Raw genomic sequence first — 20,373 nt, 5'->3', positions numbered from 1 at the left:
TATACTTTCAGATACTTTGGTTGGGTATGGAGAACCTCCATGTTGTGGAAGAACTGCATGTATGGAAGATAGCGGATGAGAGCTTGAAGTTTTCTGACTTTTCTAGTTGAAGTCCATGTGATGAAGTACCACCTCCATGCTAAGTACTTTAGAGAAGCTGACTCCAATGACTCAAAGGTAGGCTTCACTGGGAAAGGATCACATTCAGGTCCCATGGAACAGGTAGGCTTTTCTATAGGAACTTGACAAGCCACAGACTCTTCATGAAATTAGATATCAATAGATGAGGTAAGAAAAGAAGCAGAGATCAGGTTGCTATTTATTTATTTAGTTGCTATCTACTTAAGTATGAAAAGCCACTATGGTGGTGAAGTGTACTTGCACCAAAGAGATGGTCCAAGTCAGAAAGGTGGAACCAGTATATAGCAAATGTTGCTTACCTGATGTAACAGGTGTTCTCACAGGACAGCAGGATGCTAGTCCTCACAAATGGGTGACATCGAGGATGGAGCCCAACCACGGAAAACTTCTGTCAAAGTTTCAGGAACTTTGACTGGCCCCTACTGGGCATGCCCAGCACGGCACTAACCCTGCAGCCAGCAGGGGTCTCCCTTTAGTCTTGTTTTTATAGCTACAGGCAGTGCCTAAAAAGTAAAATAAACAAACCCAACACCGCAGGGTGCCGGGCGGGTTTCGTGAGGACTAACATCCTGCTGTCCTGTGAGAACACCTGTTACATCAGGTAAGCAACATTTGCTTTCTCACAGGACGGTTGTCCTCACAAATGGGTGAGTACCGAGCTGAGGATGTCCTGACTTGCACCAAATGCACCCAACAACGTGCAACAGGCACAACAACTGGGGTGGAATTTGGTAAAGGACATCCGCACCCTACCGGGAAGGTGGAAAGGTGTTGGTACATCAAGTTGGAAAAAGGTTACGCAAGACAGATAGGCCGAAGATGGAATCCTGTCTTCCAGCTTTATCCAAACAATAGTGGGCTGCAAAGGTGTGGAGGGAACTCCAGGTTGCAGCCTTGCAGATGTCAGGAAGCGGCACCGATCGAAGGTGTGCTACTGAAGTCGCCATGGCCCTCACAGAGTGTGCTTTAACACGGTCTTGGAAAGGAATGCCAGCTTGCTCATAGCAAAAAGAAATGCAGTCCGCCAACCAGGAGGAAAGAGCCTGCTTACCCACAGGTTGTCCTAACTTGTTAGGATGGAAAGAGACAAATAATTGAGTGCTCTTCCTGTGAGAAACTGTACGGTCTAGATAAAAAGCTAGAGCTCGTTTACAGTCTAAGGTATGCAGAGTCTGTTCCCCGGAGTTGGAGTGGGGCCTGGGAAAGAAGATAGGTAGTATGATGGATTGATTGATATGAAACTCCGAAACTACCTTAGATAAAAATTTAGGGTGAGTGCGGAGTACCGCCCGGTCCTGCAGGAGCTTAGTGTAAGGCGGATAGGTAACTAGGGCCTGTAGTTCACTAACCCTGCGAGCTGAAGTGATAGCCAAAAGGAATAACACTTTCCATGTGAGATATTTTAATGCACAGGAGTGCAGAGGTTCGAAAGGTGGTTTCATTAGACGACCAAGAACCAGATTAAGGTCCCAAGATGGGGCCGGAGGACGTAAGGGTGGCTTTCAAATGGAGCAAGCCTTTAAGAAGCGTGTTACCAGGGGTTGTACTGAGACTAGGGACACCCCCGATACCTTTATGGAAGGCGGCTACCCGCACTGACATGCATCCTTATAGAAGAGGTCTTTAGGACCGGATTCTGATAGATGCCATAAATAGTCCAAGAATTTAGAAATTTGGACAGGAAAGGGGATCAAGGGACTGAGAAGTGCACCATGACGTGTACCTTTTCCATTTGTATGAGTAAGATTTTCTTGTTGAAGGCTTTCGTGAAGCTATCAGGACACGAGAAACTGAATATGAAAGGTTGAAAGGCTGAAGGGTTAACCTTTCAACATCCATGCCGTCAGGGACAAGGCTTGAAGGTTGGGATGGAGGAGGCATCCGTCGTTTTGAGTGAGCAGATGCGGGTCCTTTCCCAGAGGAATGTGCCTGCGGATGGAGAGATCCTGGAGTATTGGAAACCACACTTGGCAAGGCCAGTGAGGTGCTATCAGGATCATGGTTCCCTTGTCCTGACGGAGCTTCACGAGAGTCTTCGACAGAAGAGGAAGTGGAGGGAATGCATAGAGCAGACCGGTTGTCCAAGTGAGGGAGAATGCATCCCTCGGCCGAGAGTGCTGGCTCCGAATGAGAGAGCAGTAATTGTCCACTTTGTGGTTTTGAGGGGACGCAAAGAGGTCTATGTGGGGATAACCCCACTTGTGAAACAGAGAGGTCGCTACCAAAGGATTGAGTGACCACTCGTGTGGTTGGAAGACACGGCTCAGCTGGTCTGCCAATACATTGTCTTCTCCCGGCAGATAGGTGGCCCTGAGGTACATGGAGCGGGAGAGGGCTTCTGCCCAGATCTGCGCAGCTTCCTGACACAGAAGGAAGGAACCTGTGCCTCCCTGCTTGTTTATGTACCACATGGCCACCTGGTTGTCTGTCTGAATTAAGATTGCTTGATTTGAAAGGCAATCTTGAAAAATCCTGAGAGCGTAGCGGATCGCTCAGAGCTCCAGGAAATTTATCTGGTGTTTGGCTTCCTCTCGTGACCAGTGCCCTTGAGTTTGCAGATCGTTTACATGGGCACCCCAACCGATGTTGGAAGCATCGGTGGTGAGAATTACCTGAGGATCTGGTGGAAGAAAGGGTAAGCCCTGTAAGAGATTGAACGGATTCATCCACCATGCAAGAGAGTGGAGATGTGGACTATGGAGGACAGAGGCTGAATAGCTTGAGTCCATTGTAGTCTCAGAGTCCATTGTGTGACTCTCATGGCTAAGCGGGCCGTGGGAGTCACATAAACTGAGGAGGCCATGTGTCCAAGAAGAACCAGGAGTTGGCGAGCTGTGGCTGTGTGTTGAGAGCGCAGCTGGCGAACTAGGGACACTATGGTCTGGACCCGTTGATGAGGAAGGAAGGCTTTTGCCTGTAAGGTGTCCAAGTCTGCCCCAATGAAGGATAAGGTTTGAGATGGGACTAAGCAGGATTTTTCGTAATTGATTAGAAAACCTAGTGAAAGCAAAGTTTGAATTGTTAGGGTCAGGGAGGACCGAGCTAATTGCTGGGTTGGGGCCCTGATCAACCAATTGTCCAAGTAGGGGTAGACGTGGACACCTTCCTGTCGAAGAAATGCTGCAACCACCACGAGGCACTTGGTAAACACGCGTGGTGCGGATGCGAGGCCGAAAGGTAGTACTCGATATTGGTAGTGACTTTGGCCTACTAGGAAACGGAGGTATTTGCGATGAGATTGTGTTATCGCAATGTGGGTATATGCGTCTTTTAGGTCTAGAGAGCATAACCAGTCCCCTCTTTGTAGCAGAGGGAGCAACGAGCCTAGGGTCACCATTTTGAACTTCTCCTTGTGGAGGTACTTGTTGAAGGCCCTTAGGTCCAGGATGGGACGAAGTCCCCCTGACTTTTTTGGGATCAGGAAGTACCTGGAATAGAACTCCTGTCCTTGTTGGAAGAGAGGAACGGGTTCTATAGCGTTTGACTGTAGGAGAAGGGAAACCTCCTGCTCTAAAAGAACCGAGTGATCCGTGAGACTCCACGCCTGCAGGGGTGGGGAGTCGGAAGGGAGAGTCAGGAAGTTGAGATGGTAACCCTGTGCAATGATTGCTAATACCCACTGATCTGTGGTGATCTGATGCCATCTGTCTAGGAAGTGGCATAGTCGACCTCCCACTGGTATGGCTGGAAGAGGGGTCTGGTATATGCTCTCTAAGTCAACGTCAAAAACCTGCTACAGGGCCCGGAGGTGGAGCTGCTGCAGGTTTTTGCTTTCGAGTCTGGCGAGACTGAGTCTTATGATAAGACCGTGCAGGCCTAGGCTTAGATGAAGGGGGATAATATTTCCTGGGCCGAATGAAAGGCTTCTTGGAGTCTTTTCTAAACGGCTGTTTAGAAGGTACCTCAGGACGAATGGAGGAGAGCTGTTTAAGGGTTTCGTGATGATCCTTAAGTTCAGCAACAATTTGCTGAATCTGCTCACCAAAGAGATTATCCCCAAGACAAGGCAAATCAGATAGCCTGTCTTGAACTTCTGGACGCAGATCAGATGACTTGAGCCAAGCCCAGCGTCTAGCAGAGATTGCTGTAGCAGAAAGTCTCGTGGAAGCATCAAATACATCATAAGATGTTCTAATTTCATGTTTCCCAGCTTCAAATCCCTTAGCTAGTAGGGATTGGAGCTGTGGCTGGAACTGTTCTGGCAAGGAATCTGAATAGTCCTGTATTTGTTTGAGAATGACCCTATTGTATTGGGTCATGTACAGCTGATAGGAAGCTATTCTGGAGATCAGCATAGCTCCTTGATATACTTTTCTACCTATGCTATCTAGGAATTTGTTTTCCTTGGTAGGAGGCATAGAAGAGTGGGGTTTTAGTCGTTTAGCTTTCTTTTGAGCTGATTCTACGACTACAGAACGATGGTCCAATTGTGGTTTTTGAAAACCTGGAGCTGACTGTACAAGATATGTAGTGTCAGCTTTCTTATTTACTGGAGCAATAGATCCAGGGGATTCCCAATTCTTCTTTAGAAGATCTAGGAAAACCTGATGGATTGGTATAGATGTTATAATTTTAGGGGCATCCAGGAACTGGAGTAATTCCATCATCTGGTGCCTGTCATCTTATTCAGATTGGAGCTGGAAAGGCACCAACTCTGACATTTCCTTCACAAAATTTATGAAAGAGAGGTCCTCAGGGGGAGAACGCTTTCTACTCCCTGCGGGAGAGGGAGGTGAAGGCAAATCATCAGTATCAGAGGAGGTATCATCACCCCAAGTGTCATAAGGATCAGGTTGGTGAACTTTACGACCACTAGGGGGTTGAACACCTGAAGGCCCTGGTTGAGGCTCCGAGAAATTGGAAGGAGCCACCGGGGGCATCGAGAAAACCCTCGATGGAATCGATGTCGGGATCGGTGCCGGGGTCGGCATCGAAGGAACCGGTGTCGGTCTCGATGGAATCGATGCCGGCATCGGAAACCTCGGTGAAGCAGAGGGGCGTATCGGTGCCGAGGGATAGATCGGCGGCGAGGGACGCCCTGGAACCGACGGAACTATACCCGAAGGTGGGATCCGATACGGTGTTTCTCCACCCGAGGAAATATCTGTCGGTGACAGCGGTCTTGCCGGTGTCGGTGACATAGGTATCACCGGTGGAAGGGCTGTCATTAGTGCCTCCATCCGGTGTAACAGCGGTGCCAATGCAGCCGCAATCGGCTCGGTGGCCGGTTCCGCTCTCGGTGCCGGAGTCGGTGCCGGGGGAGGCTGGAACCGTTGCATCGCTTTATCGATGGCCTCCTGGACCAACCGGTCCAGTTCTGCCCTGAGACCAGGGGTAACTAGACCCGGCTCAACGGGAGAGGGAGGCTGAGGCTGAGCCGGAGGGACCACCGTCACTGGTGGAATCGCGGCTCCCAAACCCCGAAGGGGTGAGGGTTGCCTCGGTGCCTGCGAAACAGAAGTGGACGGTGCCAACTCTGATCGAGGCTTTTTCTGCGGAGGCTCGGTCGGTACAGAGGTCGATGACGTCGATTCCTCGACGGGCCGAGACTTATGACGTCGATGGCGATGTTTCTCCTTCCTATCTCCTTGATGATCGGGGGAAGGGACAGGAGTCGATGGCCGAGAAGGTGTCGATGGCGGACGGTCACCGGAGGGCTGTCGATGGTAGGAAGACTTCGACGGTGCCGGTTCCGATGACGTCGATGCAATCGATGGCGTTGGGGTGCGAACATGGAAGAGGAGCCCCATCTTCTCCATTCTTGCTTTGCGACCTTTTGGTGTCATTAAGGCACATTTGGTGCAAGTCAGGAGATCATGCTCACTACCCAAGCATAAAACACACACTCCATGAGGGTCTGTGATAGACAAAGTCCGGGTACCGTCGGAAACCCGATGCCATGGCGGAAGGCCAAAAATTTAGCCGCGGGACTGTCGACTGTTAACGGGCCCCGAGGGCCAAAGTCGACGAAAGTCGATGAAACAACGGCAAAAACTTACCGGAGTTCCGCGGACGAAAAAATTCAACGAAGGGAGACCCCTGAGGGGCAAATTTTCTTCAGAATAATAAATTCTATATTCCTGTCAGGAACGTGGTTAAGAGCTCTTTCACCGTGTGGCTACTGCTGCGCGGAAAAAAGAAGACTAAAGGGAGACCCCTGCTGGCTGCAGGGTTAGTGCCGTGCTGGGCATGCCCAGTAGGGGCCAGTCAAAGTTCCTGAAACTTTGACAGAAGTTTTCCGTGGTTGGGCTCCATCCTCGATGTCACCCATTTGTGAGGATAACCATCCTGCTTGTCCTGTGAGAACAGCAGGTTCACGGGCTCACAAGAAAATGGGTCCAAAGCATTTTGTGACCCCATTTGGAATACCTATTTCATTTGAAGGCTAACAAGACTAGTATGTCCACAATCTCCGTAGGTAAGTGGAGATCCGCAATCACTGAGCACTAACCAAGCTGTGAGGTTGAGGGCTGAGAGGTTGTGATGGTACAGTGTCTTCCTGAGTTAACAAAGCAAGGTCAATTCCCAGATGAATGGGAGAACTGATGGAAAGTTTTACGAGATATATGTACAAGATCCATCTGCGCCATGCTGGGGCTATGAGTATCAGACAAGTACAGTCCTAAAGAACCTTCTGCACTGTTCTGGCAATAAATGGTAACAGTGAAAAAGTGTTCATGAGGTATATTGTAGAACAGTACTTAGGTATGGACCAGGGACATCCTTAGCACTCATGAGTTCAAACCCTGCTCTCCTACCAGCTCTCTGTGCAATCCCAGGACTGTCAGTTATCGTTTTACCATGTTCTTATAGTTGCGATGGAGAAGATACAGAGAAGGGCGACGAAAATAACAAAGGGGATGGAACAGCTCCCCTATGAGGATAGACTAAAGAGGTTAGGACTGTTCAAGCTTGGAGAAGAGATGGCTGAGGGGGGGATATGATAGAGGTGTTTAAAATCATGAGAGATCTTGAATGGGTAAATGTGTATCGGCTATTTACTCTTTCGGATAATAGAAGGACTTGGGGGAACTCCATGAAGTTAGCATATGACACATTTAAAACTAATTGGAAAAAGTTATTTTTCACTCAACGCACAATTAAACTCTGGAATTTGTTACCAGGGGAAGGTGGGCTAGTGCAGCTGGGTTTAAAAAAGGATTGGATAAGTTCTCAGAGAAGTCCATTACCTTCTATTAATTAAGTTGACTTAGAAAATAGCCACTGCTATTACTAGCAACAGTAGCATGGGATAGACTTAGTTTTTGGGTACTTGCCAGGTTCTTATGGCCTGGATTGGCCACTGTTAGAAACAGGATGCTGGGCTTGATGGACCCTTGGTCTGACCCAGTATGGCATGTTCTTATGTTTGTCCCCAATCAAGGAGGACAATGTCTTGAGCTAGTCTGTGATCACTTGGCTGAATTGAGGAAAATTGGATTTAGTTTTGTGCTCTGCTGTGATGCGAAGAGGTCCACGGATCGAAGACCTCATAAGCTGAAGAGTTGGTCTGCCACTAAATGCTGCATAGATCACTCATGTGGTGGAAATATTCTGCTGAGTCGAGATGCCAGTGTGTTGGAGAAGTCCAGCAGATAAGTTGGCTGGAGAACAGCTCGATTTCTTTCCACTCATTTCCAGATCTATAGGGCTTCCTAGCAGAGAGGCCCATGATTCCATTCCTCCTTGTTGACATAAAACATGGCAACCTGGTTATCTATTTGAATCAGGACACTCTTTCCTTGAAGAAAATGTGCAAAGGTTGATAGAGCATATCTGATTGCTCTTAATTCCAGCAGATAGACCAATTTGATAGCAGCTCTCTTGAAAAGTCCAGATGCCTTGTGATTGAAAGATTCTATTTGTACTCCCCACCTTTCGGTGGAGGTATTCATTGTGAGAACACAGAAACATAGAAACATGATGGCAGAAAACAGACCATACTGCCCAATCAGTTTGCCCATTCGTCCAATTAATTTAGCATTATAATTCTCATCACTTCCTTAGAGATTTCCTGTATTTATCCCATGCTTTCTTGAATTCAGGTACTGTTTTTGTCTCCACTTTCACTGGGAGGCTCTTCCACACATCCATCACATCTGACCTAAGGAGTTGTGATCATATTACTCCAACTCTAGCAGAGCTGCACTGGCTACCAATCAAAGGGAGGATAAAGTACAAAGTAGGAATGCTAGTCTTTAAGCTTCTGAATGATCACTCTTGCAGTTGGGCCAACGCAATTTTAAAATTTTATCAACCATCTAGAATCCTGCGCTTGTCCCAAAGGGGGTTATTGGATATTCCATCTCCCCGTCTCACTCGACTCCTTACTACCCGCGAGAGTGCTTTCTCAGTTGCTGGACCAATATTTTGAATTTCACTTCCCAGAGACCTCAGACAAATTGCCCTGGTGCAATTATTATCAACTTACTATCAAGTTATATCTGCAATGTCCCTTTCTGTCTTGGTTGATCCCACCCTCTCTATAAAGAAATATATACAGGGGCAATATCACCTCCATTTTTCTGCTGACCATTGCTCTCTATGCAGTCCAGCATCTTTCAACTTTACTGCTTTATCCACCTGTTTGGCCGTCTTAAGATTATCAGATACAATTACCCCCAGATCCAGCTCTTCCTTTGTGCTTAGAAGAATTTCACCTCCAATACTGTACCTATCCCTTCGGTTATTGTGTCCTAAATGCATTATTCTGCATTTTTTAGCATTAAATCTTAACTGCCAGGCCACAGACCAATCCTTGAGCTTCGCTAGATACCTCCTTATGTTTTCCACTCCTTCCTGGCTGTCCACCCTGTTACAGATTTTGGAATCATCAACAAAAGACAAATCTTTCCTGACAAGCCTTCCGTTATGTTGCTCACAAATATGTTGAAAAGAACTGGTCCAAGGTCCAATCCCCATGGCAGATTGCTAGTAACAAATCCCTCCTCAGAGAAAACTCCATTTACCACTACCTACCCTTTGTTGCCTCCCACTCAGTTTCTAATCCAGTTGGTTACTCTAGGATCCATATCAAGGTCATACAATTTATTTATAAGTCTTCTGTGAAGAACTGTGTCAAAGGCCTTGCTGAAATCCAAGACTGCGGGGAACATGAATCAAAAAAGCCTCATGCAACTATAAAAGTTGAATTTTACACATTGGAATTGTATATCTGGTTAAGTGATTTTTGAAGTTTCTTATTTATTTATATGCTGTATTATTACTCACAGTAATAAAGATATTAAAGAAAAAAATTAAATAATTCTTACAGAAGACTCCGATTAATCTAGTTCTCAGATCCTGAAAGGAAGAAATATTTCATGTATCGCCACAAAGGGTACAATATCTAAAATTGATAACATATGGTGTCAGAATTTGAAATCTTCATTTTAGTATAGAATGGCCTGGAAAAAATACTTAAGCTGAACTTTCAGAGAAGCAATAGAAAGAAAATGAGAGAAGAGCAAATGAGTTTATTTCCACCAATATTTTAGAAAATGGATAGAAAGTTTTACTAAGGTGGTATCTTATATTTGAATAACTGTGGAGGAATTTTCAAGAATCCTCTGGAAAGTGCTGGAAAAATTGTGGCGAAGAAAATACTATGGCATATTTGGTGGTTACGCTATTTTAATTCTTTTGGAAGAATACTTAATTCTTCCAAAAAATTCTTAATTCTACTTAATTCTTTGAAATAAAACTTAATAACTTTGAGATAACTACGAGCATTGAAGTCGAGACAATACTAAAGAAAATGAAACCAGCGCTCCACCCCACTGATAAAATGCCCACAAAAACTTTACTCCCCATACACACTACTATAGCTAAACCCATTGCAAAAATTATCAACAAATCCATTACAACAGGAAACGTACCCTCCCAACTCAAGCATGCAATTATTACATCCACAATTAAAAAATCGAACCTGGATACATCTGACCCAGCAAACTATCGTCCAGTCTCAAACCTTCCCTTCCTGTCTAAAATTATGGAAAGAATCATTAATAAACAACTCGCTGAATATCTAGACAAACATCAATTTCTTTTTCCTTCTCAATATGGATTCAGAAAGCTCCACAGTACAGAGACACTTCTAATATCCCTATCAGAACTGCTTCTGAAAGCCCTTGACTCTGGTCACTCGTACATCCTTGCCCTCCTAGACATATCAGCCGCATTCGATACGGTTAACCACAACACACTCATGACTCGCCTCACAGAAATTGGAATCACCGGCACAGCGCTACTATGGTTCAAATCATACCTGAATAACAGGACCTACAGTGTTAAAAGTGGTCAAGGTGAATCTAAGCCAAGAAATCTGGCACAAGGGGTCCCCCGAGGATCCTCACTTTCCTCAACTCTGTTCAATATCTATCTCACACCACTCCGCCAGTTGCTTTCAAAACTGGGCCTTCAACACTTCATTTACACTGATGATGTACAGATCATCATCCCCATCACTAGCTCTCTCGATAATGCCCTGAACACATGGAATACAGCGCTTTCAGAAATTAAAAAAATACTCACGGACAACTACTTGGCTATCAAAACCAGGAAAACAGAGTTACTCATCATCACACCCCCAAAAAACACCACCATGAGCAAAATGGTGCTGTCACAAACCAGCCCACCCATAGCACAGCAAGTACGCAGCTTGGGAATAATCATTGACAGCAATCTCACATTCAAAAAATTCATCTTGGACACGGTTAAAAACGGATTCTTCAAGCTCCACACTCTAAAACGTATAAAACCGCTCTTACACCCACATGACTTTCGCACAGTCCTTCAGGCAACCATACTATCAAAGATTGACTACTGCAACACTCTGCTACTAGGCCTACCTAAAACAACGCTACAACCACTGCAAATGTTGCAAAATGCTGCAGCCCGCATCATTACTGACACACGCCGCCACGAACACATCACGCCTGCACTTCAAGCTCTACATTGGCTACCCGTTTCATCCAGGATTACATACAAAGCCATCACGCTAATACATAAAGCCATCCACAACAACAATATGCGTTGGTTCTCGGAACACCTACACTTTAAAGATTCTAACCGACCAACTAGACCACAGCATCTAGCCAGACTTCCGATCTCCTCGCCGAAAACGACCAAACTTGCATCTACAAAAGCACGATCATTCATTATAGCAGGGTCTACTATATGGAACAGCATGCCCTCTGATCTACGCCAAGAAGCATGTCACAAAAATTTACACAAAACTTAAAAACCTGGTTATTCAGACAAGCTTACTACTAATTGTCTGGGAACATTCCTATACATTTTCATCTCCTCCATAACTTTATCTTGATCTCCCCCCCCCCCTCCCCCTTTTCACACCCCCCCCCCTAATGTATGAACTTTCGTCAAGTAACATAATTAATTAATTACAATTGCTACAGACCCTTTGACTCCCTTATATACCTTATCGTTATCATATGAGTTGACGTTATAAATGGTTGCCGTGTTGCCTGTATTATCAGTTAAATTGTTGAACTGTAAAGCGATTGCTAAGTTATTGTTATATGTAAACCGAGGTGATGTGCTTCACGTGCCCCGGTATATAAAAATCTTTAAATAAATAAATAAATCTTTAAATAAACATAAAATACTGCAAAGATAATAAGTTTGATATTTCATGGGAACCTTGAAAACTTGTATTTGGATTAGTAATTAAATACATAATTACACAGTAACATACCAATTCAATAAACATATATACAAATAAACATTTATCATATGTTGGTAGCAAAAAGATGCATTATTGCTGCTAACTGGAAAAAAATCTTTCACTAAATATCCTGCAGTGGTTAACCAGTTTTAGAAGTGATAATGTAAAAATTAACAGTAAAAAGGAATAGCTCACACTGATTTTATGAAGTCAGGAATCCTTTTTTGTGAAGGTCTATGGATATCCGATGTTTTGATCTGCTCCATTTCATCTCTGCTTCATTTTTGACTCAATGTTTTTATCTCCAATTAATATATCTGCATTTTTTTTCTTACTTTGAGTTTGCAGATAAACCGGGGTTGTCTAACAATATTGAAAACTGAAGGCTTTTGTTAGAAAATCTATTTTATTCAAAGTCATTTTTTGGGCAATTTTATTTCTGCAATGATATTCAGATGCAGTTCAGTCCAAAGTTTAAAGTGGAGAAATCCCTGCATTTACTACAAGGGGCATTCCTCCTACAAATGGTTATAGAACCCACAAGACAGAAACAATCCTACAGAACAAGAGGTCACAGTAGTGATAATTTTCAAACAGCCCATGTAGCTGCAAAATACATGGGCACTTAACCTGTGTACATTTCACTAAACTTCAAAAAAACTACTCATGTTTCTCTTTGAAAATTAACAGCAAAATATGTGTATTAAAAGTGTCTATATATTTTGCGCCTGGTGTCTGTGTAGAGTGTCTGAATGGCAGCAAAATTCTGCATGTCCACATACTACATAGTCCACACATATTTTTAGCCGCATTTGAGAAGGGCAATTTTAGGTCAAGCCATTTTAACCAAGTAACATACCTTTAACAATTGCCCTTAATATAGGTTTCAAGAGGCAGTCTGAGAAGTAATATCAGAAAACGTTCTTCAAGGTAAGGGTGATGGATACATGGAATGGCCTCCAGGTAGAGGAAATGGAGAACAGAATTCAAGAACGCATGGAATAAGCACAGAAAATATATTGTTGCAAATAACTGAATGAAAAGCCAGAGATCAACTGGGATGTATGGCACTGCACCAGGAATGAAACTGGGCAAACTAGATGGGCCTTACCTGCCATCTAAGTTTATGCTTCTGTGTTATCCCACTTCAAATAAGATTTCTGTTTGCACAGAATTGTTCACAAGTGTTCTTTGAAACAACTGCAGTTTTTCTACAGAGCAAATATAATTATCATAATTCCCTTATGAAACGCTGGACCAGCCCCTAAAATTGACACACTTTTTGGATCTTTATTTCCTATGGGTCAAAAGGGCTAAGAGCCACTAATTACACTGTCATTTACAAATACTTGATACAAGTATGCAAATTTTAGTGCCACTTGTCAAGGACTTTAATTATAGCTACTGTCCATTCACATCTCTCATAATTCTAATATATGTGAATAACATGCAAATGGACAGCAGTTACAGTGGAAGCCTTCACTGGTGCTACTACTCAAACCTTGTGCTAATTCAACTCCTTTTTGTATTCATTACCATATAAATACATACCCAAGTATTCTTCTATGAACATTTGGTGAAAGTGACTGTCATCATTCATCATTTGCAATTGGTTAACTTTAGCTTGCCAAATTCTTAGCATGCTGAAGGATAGGATTAGGTTAGAAGAAGAAAGTTAGATGGCTAGCTCAGATTTTCAGCATTAAGTTAGTGGTTTGTGGTATAGGCACTTCTAAGAAGGCCTAAATATAGCTGGCCAAACTTAACTATCCCCCTTGGAAACATTTCCCTGTATCCCAGCTCCCTTCCTAACACCCAAAGAATAATAATAAATTCTCCCCAACTCCAATCTCCCCTTCCTGATGCTGTAAAAAATAAACCCAATATCCCCAATCACCACTCCTCTGGAAGCTATATTCATGATTCCAGAGGCTTCTTTCCTCCCTGACAAGAGAGACACATCATTCCTGTCAGTTGAATGCTAAATGACACCTTCCAGCTTAAGAGGCATTATTCAGTACTGAGCCGTGGAGCCAGAAGGAGGGCTGTTGCATTTCTCCTGCTATGGAAGGGAGGACTGTCCGGAATCATAAGCAGACAATCCAGAGAAGTGGCAGGTGGCAAAAATTGATGATATAGCTGTAATTATTTTTATTTAAACTGCTAGTAAAACTTCTACTCTGTTTTGCATTTCCATGTGTGTGTAATATCTCTTAGGTGAAGCACAAGCAATAATAATCCCATGCTCACTCATAAAAACAATGGATTACCTAATTTATAACTGAGCCGGAAAAAACAGCACAATCACCACCCTACAGCTTGGACTGTTCAGTTTATACCTGCTTTAGTAGACATTCAACCATGTTCTTCTTTTTTCTTCCAGAAACTGATGTCATTTTGAATGCAAGAAAATCAAAAAGGAGCTGCAAATAACAAAATGTTGATAATTAATCTGGATTGATAAAACAAACAATGGCTTAAAAAAAAATCAGAACCTGATTTCCAAAAGGATTTACATATGTAAAACATGGTTTTAGCTGTATAAAAAGCTTACTTGCACACATTTCCAACTATTAATAAGCAGGTGATGCACATATGCCACGCTAGAGTCTGTGCATATTCACTAACTTCCAAAGCGGACAAGTTCACTTTAAAAATCTGGGCTAATCTGCATGTACTTTGTAATTTTCAGTGTGGGCCACTAAAAATTACCCTCTTAAGATACTGCGAAAGTGTGACAGGAAAGCCTTCTTGTTCTATTAGTGACATGCAGGCAAAATTATTTCACTATAAGGCAACACACTTTTTAGGACTGTCACAGTAAAGCAAACCTGTGATGTGAAAAAAAAAAAAGATATATATATTTCTGTAATTTATAACAGCCATTTCTACTTTATTATGCAGGTATGAAATATATTTCTGTATATAAATGTAATACTGCAAATACACAGTCTGAATAAACAATTAATTAGCTAACCAGCATGCTATTCATTAAATGAAAGCAATCAAAGGAAAGTAAATATTTAAGATTAAAAAGAACATTATTGAAGACACAGAGCTGTGTAGTATAGCATGTCCAACAGGGCCAATCAAACCTGGGCACATCAGAGATGGTATGCATAAGACGAAGGAAAAGCTGAGGGTCCAATGTAATAAGGGAAGTGTTAAAATTGTAGACTGATATTCACCCAATACATGCACTTGCTACAGGTCCTGGCATCATTATTCTTGCTTCTGCCTAGAGACTAACACTCAGCACTACAAACTTACTCCATCTCTGATCGGGTGTAAAATTCCCAATGCTAAGAACACACCTTTTCTGTATTAGGTGGAGAGAGGAGGGTAGAGAGAATAGCTAATGCCTTCATCAAAAATTTAGGCAAATCGTACAGTTAGCAGAGTTGCTACCTGTAACAGGTGTTCTCAGAGGATAGCGGGATGTTAGTCCTCACACATGGATGACATCATCAGATGGAGCCCTGGTCTGGAACTTTGATCTCAAAGATTCTAGAACTTTCAAACATGCCCTACTGAACATGTGCAGCTCTAGTCATTACCCTGCCACCTAGGCAGAGTCCCTCAGTCCATGATATAGCTAATACTTGGAGAAACAACTCCCAGGGGAGGTGGGAGGGTATTGTGAGGACTAACATCCTGCTATCCTAGGAGAAAACCTGTTACAGGTAAGCAACTCTGCTTTCTCAGGGGACATGCGGGATAGTAGTCCTCACACATGGGTGATTCCCAAGATATTGGCTGTCCGAGCAGGATAAAGCAGGAAACCACATCATGTTGAAAGCACCACCTCTCTCCCTTTTGTCTGTGAGGCAGTCAATCCACAAACGGGACTAGGTGGGAAAAGAGTTGGGTTCTACAAAAACAAAACCATAGAAACGACTGAGACACAAAACCCGCATGCATAGAAGGGGTGTCTAAGGCAGAGGAGTGATGCAAGTGCCAGCAAGAAACATATGCCACATCACAGAAAAAATTACAAGCAGGGTTTTGGATCAGGAAACCCTGACAACAATCGTAGGTCCAGAACCTCCTGGATACAGAAAAGGTCTACATATGTAAACAAGATAAGGACTCTTGGACAAGGACAGCATAGTTTCCTTCTTTGTTACCGAAAAACCAACTGGACAGAATGCATCTGCAGAAGTGTGCCCAGGTTTGGCTGACAGGCACAATGGGCAGAAAAATCCAAGCAATGCTTGAAAGAATAATCAGCAACAACGGCAGTATCTGTGACAGACCCTACAAGCCAAAGCACTAGATATAGATGATCAAGCAGAACAGCATCAATAGTTTCAGGGGATGAAAGAACCCCTGAATGGAATCATTAACCCAAATCTCCGGTTGTATTTCTCAACCCCAAGAAAATAAGTCACTGTCAATTACAGTAGGAAATTGCCCACCAAGATAGAGCCCTCAGCCTGCCTGGAACAGCTGAAACTGAGAGCAAATCCCCAAGGGAAGAAATCCAGAAACACTCCACCAAGAGACAGGAAGCTGGGTACCTCAAGTGCAGACCCATGTCAAAGAGTGGAGGAGTAGTCTAGTGGCTAGAGCAGTGGGCTATGAACCAGGAGACCAGGGTTTGAGTCCCACTTTCACTCCTTGTGACTGTGGGCAAGTCACTTTACCCTCCATTGCCTCAGGTACGAACTTAGATTGTAAACCCTCTGAGGATAGGGAAATACCTACAGTACCTGAATGTAAAAATAAATAAATAAATAAAATAGGATTTCTTCACCAGCCTGGAAACATTAAGGGTACCAGGACAGGGACAGTGTGATCTCAGAACAGATTGTCACGAACCTGACTTGGGTATTAATCCCTCATCCATGATTTTATATACTTCCCCAAGGAAGTATATATAATCGTAACAATCGTTGCATGAACCAGGACACCTCTGTCCGCAGACAGGGTAATCCCTAAAAGGGGGAGTACATCTTGAAAGCCACTGCAACCAAAGAGCAACACCTCTGTTGTAGGATCCCTTGTTCCCCAACTCCCTCAGCCATGGATGTGGCAACAGGTTGAAAGGCATAATTGGATTAGAACCCTCCTCACTGAGGCAGGGTCCTACAGGCAAGAATGCCTGAAAATAGTGGTCCATATAAAAAAAAAAATGCTCATTGAGCTCAGCAGGTATCAAATGTGACTCCTGGATGGGAGAAACGCCTAATCTCACCCAAGAGCTACCCCATACCCAACAGTGCAAAATCGACCTGCTGTGCCTTAGGACGACATAAGGAGAGCGCTACCCGCTCAAACCGGCTCTCGGAGCCCATGAGGAACCAAGAGCGACCACCAGTCAGAAGTGTGTGACATCCCTTCTCCGGAAAATGGAGAACGAGGAAACACACCTTGTAGGGGTGGACGTCTGGCATCCAGAGGGGAAACCTTAAGGGTTGCTCTAGAACAGTGGTCTCAACCTTTCTAATGCCGTGACCCCCGAAATACAGTTCCTCATGTTGCGGTGACCCCCTTGCCCCGCCCTCGCAGGGCGAGGGCGGGGTGATGGGTGGGGCTTTGGTCATATGGGTGGCGGGTTTTATGGATGGGGTTGGATTTTAAGTGCATACTTATTTATTATGACATTTATAAACAGAAACCACCATTCCTCATAAAACAATAAATTAAGAAACATAAAGCATCAGTTATAATAGTAAAACCATACTAATAAAAGAATATTTTAAAATTACTGATAAATAGAATTTCTATTAATTAAAATCATATACATTTTTATAATTTCCCCACACACCAATAATATTTCAAAACAGCACATATATCAAATACACACAATAATTAAAACTAATAAGGAGTTTAAAAAGCCCCTGCTGTCCATACATGGGAGCTCTTGATTTCCAGTCAAACCTGATATTGTCGAGGATTAGGAGGTTATCCTCATCTCTCTCACACATACACTCACATGTCATTCTCTCTCAACACATACACTGTCACATACTTACACATTCATGCTCTTATACCCACCATAACCTCTCACTCTCACAGACACTGATACACTCTCAGGGTGTAAGACACTCTCTCCCCCCCCCCCCCCCACTCACACACACACACTCTTACTCCCCTGGATTTCTCATACACACTCATGCTCTCACTCTTACTGGCTCCCTCACAACCTCAGAGCCTCTCAGATAAACTCTATGCAGCAGAAATAATGCTGAATGTTGAGAATTGTGTTTGTGCAGACTAATCTGGAAAATGCACTAATTTCTACATGAGTCATAATGAATCAGTCCTCAGCTGCAGGCATCAATTGATTATCCTGGCTCCCTTTATGTTTGCCAAATACAGTTCATGTGTAACAGCAATCCTATTCTCCACCAGATCAAGCTGATTTCACATCCCACTTCATACTTTGTCACCTTCAGCTGAGTCAAACAATTAATCTAATTACTGCCACTGCTGCCACGTGGTTATTGGGGAGACACTGATTGCTGCTATTGGCACTGAAGCCCATTCTGCTGCCTCCTCTGTGCAGGCCCCGTGGGTTTCCACTTCCTCCATGTTGATCTCGTACATTGTGAGATCCGCCATAGAGAAAGTGCTACTCTTGCACATTCCCAAAGATTACATGTGCCAATCAGTAAAAAGTATTTTTTTTTACATCTGCTTCCCTTTCTAATTTTTTGCCATTTCCTTTTATATTGCCTTTTTTTCTATTTCTTTTCTCTCCACCTGTCTTCTTCCCTCAAACACACAGTCAGGTTCTCATTCTCACATGCATTTCTCTCTCACACACACATACACAGGCTCTCACTGGCACAGGCTATCTGAGTCTCACACAACAGGCTCTCTCACACCCCCACATGCTGCCTTGCTCAAGCACAGGCTCTCACTCTTACATGCTGTCTCTTTCACACACACAGAGGCTCTCACATGCTGTCTCTGCAAACACACACAGTCTCTCAACTCATCTCATACTCGCACCCACCTCTCTCTCACCTCTGGGCCTCTTCTTTAACGGGTTGCCACAGGATGGGCTCTGCAGTGGCCCTAGTCTTCCCGGCCCCGCTGCTCCTCTTCTGCACGCGGCTGAAGCGCCTCTTCTACCCACGCGGCTGACGCGCCTCCTCCTTCCTCCCCATGCGGCTCCGGCAACATTTGTCTTCCGGGCAGGGCAGGCAGGAAGGCAGTAGGAGGAGCACCTGCAGTGGCTGATACACCTCCTTCCTGCCTGCGCGGCTCCAGCAACATACGTCACTGCGACGCGCTACCTTTTTGGGCCATGTCTCTTCTCTTTTGGGGTTGGAGGAGGCAGGTCGCCAGCTTCGCCCCGCCTCCCCGCAGCAGCCGTGGCGCCACGGACCGGCAAAAAACCCCAACGGCCCGGTACTGGTCCGCGGACCGGTGGTTGGGGACCTGCTTTAGGCGCAGGGCCGGTGCAAGGGTATTAGACGCCCTAGGCGAAACGTCAGCTATGCCGCCTCCACACACAATTAACTTACATTGTGCATTAATGAAAATAACGAAGTCTGTATTTATAACAGAACACTTATTTGACATTTTTATGCCATGTAAACCATTGAGATGATTTGTCTTATCGACGGTATAGAAACTCTTTTATAAATAAATAAATAAAAATATATAAAATAAACATAAACCAAAGCTATACTTGTTGCTCAACAAAAAAAGCAGACACATCACATAATATTAAATATTAAAATGGCAGTCAATCAAGAAAAATGAACTTAAAAAGCCATCTTTACTTACCCCTCCAGCAGCTCTCTTACTCTTCTTCCATGCAGGCTGTAGTACACACCAGAAGCAGCAGTAGTGGCTAGCTCTATACCAGGGGTCAGGAACCTTTTTGGCTGAGAGAGCCATAACGCCACATATTTTAAAATGTAATTCCATGAGAGCCATACATATGTTTAAAACTAAATACAAGTAAATGTGTGCATTTTATGTAAGATCACACTTTTAAAGTACAATAAGTCTCTGAAAATATTACACCAGGCCTTAAGACACCAATACATCTCCTATTAGGAAAACGGACCAAGTCAGGCTGCTATAGAGTCCTACACAGAAACAACACACCAGCAGAAAACCTCACCTGAATCACGTGCTGTCCCTCATCTAACATAGAATAAAGAGACCAAAACGCATAACAAGAAGCATGCAGAAAAAACTGAATTGGAAACTGCAACAAGCCAGAGTCTCTGTATGCAGTGTAACAAAGGAAAAAAGAAACATCACCCATCCTTATAAAACAAATCAAGAAATATAAAATCATCAGCAGTAAAACTGTACTAACAAAAAGAACATATTTCGAAACAGCTGATGAGTGGAATATCCAATAATTAAAAACTCATATAAACATTTCCAGATACCAACAAAATATTTCAAAATAGCAGACACAAAGACCCAGTAATGAAAAATAATAAGGATACAAAAATTTTTTTGCTCTGCATACCTGGAACGTTTGATATCCAGGTGTCCTGAGATTGTTCTGAATTAGCAGGCGGTGGGGTGGTTTGCTTGGAACTTTCTCCTCTCTCAGTCACATACCAGCG

The 20,373-nt window shown here is 43.8% G+C and overlaps 1 protein-coding gene across 1 annotated transcript in view; it reads right to left on the bottom strand.

Moving 5' to 3' along the window:
- CLPTM1L (CLPTM1 like) overlaps positions 1-20,373 on the bottom strand; it is a 358,381-nt gene that overhangs the window by 197,746 nt on the left and 140,262 nt on the right. The window contains 2 exon segments of the mRNA XM_029589936.1: positions 14,167-14,226; positions 14,229-14,250. Coding sequence (XP_029445796.1) covers positions 14,167-14,226; positions 14,229-14,250 — 82 coding nt within the window.

Source organism: Rhinatrema bivittatum, chromosome 2 (genome assembly GCF_901001135.1).
Source record: "Rhinatrema bivittatum chromosome 2, aRhiBiv1.1, whole genome shotgun sequence".
NCBI classification, from domain to species: Eukaryota; Metazoa; Chordata; class Amphibia; order Gymnophiona; family Rhinatrematidae; genus Rhinatrema; species Rhinatrema bivittatum.
This window is presented reverse-complemented; position numbering and strand designations above follow the sequence as displayed.